This window comes from Nematolebias whitei, chromosome 19 (genome assembly GCF_014905685.2).
Source record: "Nematolebias whitei isolate Nwh7 chromosome 19, NemWhi1, whole genome shotgun sequence".
Lineage (NCBI taxonomy): Eukaryota > Metazoa > Chordata > Actinopteri > Cyprinodontiformes > Rivulidae > Nematolebias > Nematolebias whitei.
The window spans coordinates 18445199-18451684 of NC_056516.1; the positions used below are offsets into that span (position 1 = coordinate 18445199).

General features: G+C 41.9%; 1 protein-coding gene across 1 annotated transcript in view; it reads right to left on the minus strand.

Annotated features, from left to right (window-relative positions):
• The window catches only part of wu:fc38h03 (acetylcholinesterase collagenic tail peptide), a 10115-nt gene extending 5197 nt beyond the window's left edge, over positions 1-4918 (minus strand). The window contains exons 1-11 of the mRNA XM_037692884.1: positions 4819-4918; positions 4592-4701; positions 4384-4503; positions 4192-4236; positions 4062-4088; positions 3256-3327; positions 2371-2433; positions 2257-2283; positions 1773-1817; positions 475-510; positions 319-399 (exon numbers count right to left, since the gene is read on the minus strand). Coding sequence (XP_037548812.1) covers positions 319-399; positions 475-510; positions 1773-1817; positions 2257-2283; positions 2371-2433; positions 3256-3327; positions 4062-4088; positions 4192-4236; positions 4384-4503; positions 4592-4701; positions 4819-4918 — 726 coding nt within the window. The remainder of the gene's footprint in view (positions 1-318; positions 400-474; positions 511-1772; positions 1818-2256; positions 2284-2370; positions 2434-3255; positions 3328-4061; positions 4089-4191; positions 4237-4383; positions 4504-4591; positions 4702-4818) is intronic.
• Between the last annotated feature and the right edge of the window lie 1568 nt (positions 4919-6486).

Sequence of the window (6486 nt, forward strand, 5' to 3'; positions counted from 1 at the left end):
TTATTATTATTATTATTATTATTATTATTATTATTATTATTATTATTTATTTGTGCTTTTTTTAAATCTTCTTCTCTCCAGCTTTATGGGGCCTCCTTGATGCCCCCCCCGGGGGCGCGGCCCCCACTTTGTAAAACAGTGTTAGAGCACACACAGAGGGTGACCCACACTAATGCCTAATATTTGAATGTCTTGAAAAAGTTTTGTCAGTATGTTTAAATATTTAAATAACTGTGCGTCTAATTAAAAGAGACAGGCTTGATCCATTTCAGATACACACACAGAGTTAACGCAATATTCTTGAACATTTCTCTCTACCTGTTTGCCTCTCTTTCCTGGCCTCCCAGTTGGTCCTCTCTTCCCTGAAACACCCGGCTCTCCCTTCCAGCCCGGCTCACCCTTGGAAAACAGAAAGGTTAAGAAAATATTAGATTTGATCAATTTTGTGCTTTCACTCACTGATTTATTTAATACCTTCTGCCCAAGTATCCCAGGCGCGCCAGTGGAACCCTAAAAAATGAGAACATGAGAGTTTAATGTGAGAGAAGTGACCATAGACAGGAGCTGCATGGACTTCTCAGCATGTGACCAGAATCAGCCAATTACTAGCAGCTTGATTGGGAACACATCCCAAACCTTTTTTTTAATTTTCAGTCTGGAAAAGGCTAATTTTTCTTTAAAGTTCTTGTTTAAACAAGCGATAGATTCAAGTTCAGCTTAGAATGTTGTGAGTTCCATAATTTGCAAGCAGTGGACAAAATGAAAAAGTTGTACGTTTAAAACAGTGGTTCCCAACACCAGTCCTTGAGGAACACCATCCTGCATGGTTTAGTTGCTTCTCTGCTCTGCTGATTTGAATGAACGGTGATTAACAGACTTCTGCAGAACTTGAGGAAGTCTGAATCAGGTGTGTTAAAGCAGAGAAACAACTAAAACATGCAGGATGGTGTTCCTCAAGGACCAGGGTTGGGAACTACTGGTTTAAAAGATACAGTGTAATTGTCCATACAGCCTTTAAGAGTGGATCTATTTTCTTGCTTGTTGAAGATGTTTCACTACAAGAGGAGCTTTCATCAAACTATGAAGGGTGGTCCAAGCTTTAAAACTGTAGTGAACTGCTCCTTTTTTTTTTGTTGAACTCACATGCAAATCACTCTCCCTCTTAAGGGTTGTGGGCATTCCGATTTCAACTTTCCAGAATGCACAATGCAATGTTGGATCTAATTCCCAGTCAGTTTCGCACAAATGTGCACCTTCATTTCATACATGTGACCAAAACATCTCTCATGTGGAGCAGGATGACAACAACCCTAATGACCCTCAGGAGGGAGGGGAGGGAGATGGATTAGCATTTGAGTTCATCAAATTGGTAAAAATGAGGCCTTGAAGATGTAAGTTAAAACAGCCATACATTGTTTATAAAGAATATATTTTGTTCACTTTGTTGGGTTTGATTCGTACAAATATTTATGTCTAATAACTCAAAGAACATTAATTGTAGATTCAGAGAGCCCAAACTCCTGTAGCTTTGTTCTTTTCAAAACAAAATTAATTTACTATAAATCATTTATTATGAAAGCATCTTTAAATTTTCACATAAACTCACTCAGTATTCTGTTCTTAGAGAGGATTCAAATTTAGCCATGAAGGAGTCGGCAGGTTAAAATTATACAAAAGCCTAAAATCAAAATTGGTCTAGAACTGATGTGGTTTTACAGGAACCAGTAACATGGATGTAATCCTGGTTCTGAATAATACAATATATAACAAACCTTGTCTCCTCTTGGTCCAGTCGGGCCTGGGTCACCCCGTTCACCCTTTATTCCAAAAAGAGAAAGGGAAGCAAACTTAAAATGTAGACTAACGGTCAATACAGTGGATAAAAGTTCACTTAAACTTTACATTTATTATTTTTTTTATTATTCTTAATCTAAACTGAGGATGCTTTGGTACAAAAACAACTTAATAAATGCTCAAACTGCAAAATATTAATTTAATAGAATATAACCGTTTCGTTTTTTTTGCCAACAAAACGATTTTAATTTTTAATTGTAAGAAAACAAAAATGGTTGCTGTAGTTTTAAAAGCAGATTTTGTCATAATTTTTATCTTTTACTGATCCTTTTATTTTCTTTTAATGCTGTTTTCTAAACCTTATTTTATTTTATTTCATTTTGAGGGTGCGGGGAACGACGACGACACAGTCAACGTTTAGCAGGAAGACCTTTTACTGTGAAACCACATTTATAAAGTTACCTTGTCGCCTCGGTGACCAGGTAAACCCTGGAAGGACACATGAGAAGTATAAAAGTCCACGTGTCCACACAAAGTCCTCCATGAAGGTGCTCATGCTGCAAAGATACCACTGACCTTTTGTCCTGGTGGACCCCGCAGCCCTGGTAACCCCATGAGTCCTGGGTCTCCCTTCTCCCCCTTACACAAACGAAACAAACGGTGACCATCTCAGTTACTGGTGTAAGTTATGACACCAACAAGCTTCTGCCAGAACTCACAAGAGGTTCCTGGCACAGATCTGGCTTCAACATCAGGTTAGTCCTCCAAAATGTGCACCAGTACATAATGATGGTACCACTCTGTGCACTGTTTCTGATTTCAACACCTCACTTTGACCCCTTCAATTTATTCTTGTCATTGTGGCCAAATAGCTCCATCTCTGACTACAGGGTGCAATAAAGGACATTTTTGTCTTGAGCTGAACCCATTTCCTTTCATCTGTGAAAGTTTGGGCCTTCTTCTAGACATGAGTGGCAATAGATTCTAATAAACGTACATGAATATTTAAAATTGTGATCTTGGAGTCTTAATTAATTAATTTATTTTAATTAGTTCATAAGATTTTCACAACTTGGGTATAACTATCCCTTTTTAGATCAACACAATGAATTCCACAAGCATTCCCATTGATTTTAGTATTGATCATAAACTACCAGCTGCAGTCAATCATGATCACCAACAAGAAGCGAAAGGCTTTGGTCAAGTTAAGACATTAGCAGCTCTTCTTGTCATTTCAACCTCGATGTCTATTTGTGGCACTGTCAAGTCATATAGACAAGCTGTTATATAAATGTTATGGAAACGTGGAAGGTAAAACCCACAATAAAATAAGTGACAAAAATAAAATAAATCCCCATATCAATATGACTGTCTTGGTTCTGACCACAAACCTGGTTTTTGCTCCTTTCCTGTAATAATAAACTTGAATGATGTTGAACTCAGGGAAGCCATGACACTAACCCTATGTCCTTCTGGACCAGGCAGTCCTGGGAATCCTGGTTTTCCTGGAAGGCCTGGAGCACCAGGGCGCCCCTGAAGAAACAAAAACATTAAGTTTTTAGTCAAAAACATCAGCAGATTTTCTGTTCAGTCAGTTCCACAAAGGCACATTTGATCTGTTTAATTAAATCAGACTTAAATGAATCAGAATAAAACGAGCGCGTGGACCTGATCTGTTCTGACTTTTCCAACTCTCACCAGTGCCACCACCAGACACAGATACAGCTTTGTCAGATCTCTGCCAGATGAGAGGCCGAGGAGTAGCCTCACATCTGGTTTACACCTGAGGCGGTTGCACAGAGCTGCCGCCGCGTTAACAGGATGTGATTAAAGCCGTGGCCTGCAGAGGCACAGTGAAGCTGCTGCGTGTGTGAGGGCTGATTCATCACAACCAAAACCACTTAGGGAGATTAAAACATACAAGTGGAGTGCTGGTGGAGAGGCTAGATCAGCAGGACTTGGGCTCAGCGATGGAGGAGAATGAGACCGAGCCAAAGAGATGGAGCGTGCGGGAAAAATGAGCAGAGAGGAAGAAAAGAAAACTGATGGAGGGGTGATGAGGACAGGAATGACAGGAGACATTTAGACATGGTGATCAAGCATTGCTGTGGCTGCAGCACCCATTGAGACTAATGCAGCAGCTGTGGAGGATATTCTGAGCACTTGGATAGACAAATCAGATCACAGAGACTTATAGGACGAATGGATGACACAAAGGAGTCAAAGACGTGAAGGACTGAGGAGACACAATCAAGAGAGAAGGTCACCTTTGACCCCGGTCGCCCAATTTCTCCCTGGAGGAGGACAAATGGAGACGAGACGCCATTAGAGCAGAGCTGAACAGGGACAAATCCATCCACAGAAAACATTAGAGGCATAATTCACAAGTGCACACACCTTCTCCCCTTTTGGTCCTTGAATTCCAGGTAATCCACTTTGACCCTGAAAAATGACACGTTTACATCCAGATCGCACATATCGAACACGGTACATTTGTACAGAGATCAATACTAACACCATCATTTATTTTTATTTCAATGCTTCAGTCCTCCATAATTTGATCAGACTGATGTAAACGATGCACCTCACCTCTGGGCCCACAGGTCCTGGAGGTCCTGGGGGTCCAGGTGAACACTCATGGCTCACAGGCTTTGGTTTTTCCTCCACTTCGCCTCTGACAACCGATGGTTCCAGTAGGCTGATGGTGTCCTATGCTCAAACCATCAAAGACGACGGTGAAGACGCTTTTCAGATGAGTTGGCACACAAACGGAGGAGGGTGTGGTGTGCCGACTTACAGGACTTGCTCGCTTCCAAAGCTGACGCGGAGGAGGGAAGAGCGGCGGCGGAGGTGGTGACATGAGACAGCAGGGGTCAAATGTCTTCAGAACATCCAGGAACCCCAAAGCTGAGGGAGGGATAAAGAGAAACAGGATGAAAACCTGCAGCACTGCAGGGAAACACACTTCAACATGTTCCTCTTACGTAACCGGCAACCGTTCTGCAACACATGCTCATTATTTACCCGAGCGGGCTGGGAGGATGCTTTCCAAGTAGGGATGCCGGGTCCATACAGGACATAGAAGGATATGAAGAGACACGGCAATCTTCACCAGGTCCATCATGCTTCCTTTGTTACTCCCTGCAAACACAGCACAAGCAGTCATAAAGAAAATAAACACTATTTCTGCTTTCCGAGCTCAACGCTGTCGTTTTTTCCTTTGCTCCCTGAGCGTCTCCTCTGAGCAGGAGGAACTTGTTGAGGCTCCACACTGCAGCAGCAGATGCAGCCACCGCTGTAATTCCAGCCGCCGAGACAGAATTAGACCACTCCACTGACCCAAGCCAACAATAGTGAGGCTGTCACAGATTTCATTCACTCACACACAGTAAGGTCAGATTTCAGCTCAGCTGGTCAGTGCACGTCCATCATTAAAGACTGGGATGTGCAGCGCAGATGCTGTGATGTCTTCATTTGTCCTTCAATCTTAAAGAAGCACATCATGTCCTGCAGATTAAAGTGAAGTACCACAAACAGGTCCCTCCTTACCTTCTTCTTAAACTGGGGGTGCTCCTCACACCTAAATAAAATGTGCAGCAGTCCCAGTGAAGGACCGAGGCATGCAGCCTGAGAGGATAATAAATTGGATCTACTTATCGACCAGCTTCTTTCCCCTTCGCCGGTCAATGACAACACATTTGTGGATGATGGAGCCTGCTTTTCCTCCTCCCCTGGTGGTCACTGTCCTGTAGAGGCCACTGAGCGGACTCAGTCCCAGAGGGTCCTCTGGATCAGCATTAACTGTTGATCTGGACCGACTTCAGGACAACTGGATCGCTGGAACTGGATGACATTCCGAACGTACTGGCCTGGCACGGATTGTGTCCATGCTGGTGGCCACTTTAAAGGAATAATGGCGCCCTCTGGTGGATAGTTTTGGTAATATAAATTAAATCTGTTTTCCTTGTTACATTGATTTGAACGTTGATAATGTTCTGAACATGACAGGTGGAGAAAAAAAAAAAACATTATTATTACCTTTAGTGATTTAAAAACATTTATTCCAAAACAATTTAAAAAAATGTATTAATTATGTTAGTGACTCGATGCTTCCGTTTTGACATAAATGTCACTTCAGGTCTGAAAGGAAGACATGTTGTATCAAGTCTTAATGGATTTAACTGGAAACGAGCAGTGAAAAGTAATACTGTGGAGACAGAAACACACCTGAAATATTTTAATTATCTATGTTAAATGTGTATAATCTAATTCACAAAGGCATTTTGAGGAAGGTATAACAAGATATAGTATTGACTAGTAAAGAATATTATAGTATACATAAATATTGATTTGATTTGCATGGATTTTGTTGGATCCAGTTTGACTGAACCGCTAAATTATGATGATTATTCAAAAATAATTTTTGGTTCACACTTAAAATGATCAAGAAAGCTCATCAGAGACTCTACTTCCTCAGGCGGCTGAGGCGAGCTGGTCTGGGAATCTCAGTCCTCACCTCCTTCTACAGGTGTGCAGTGGAGAGCATCCTGTGCTCCAGCAGGAATCAGCCTCCCCACCATAACAGACATCTACACCTTCAGATGCAGGAAGAGAGCCACCTGCATCATGAAGGACTCCACTCACCCAGCACACACACTTTTTGGAGGAGGTTGTGGAGCATTAAGTGTAGAA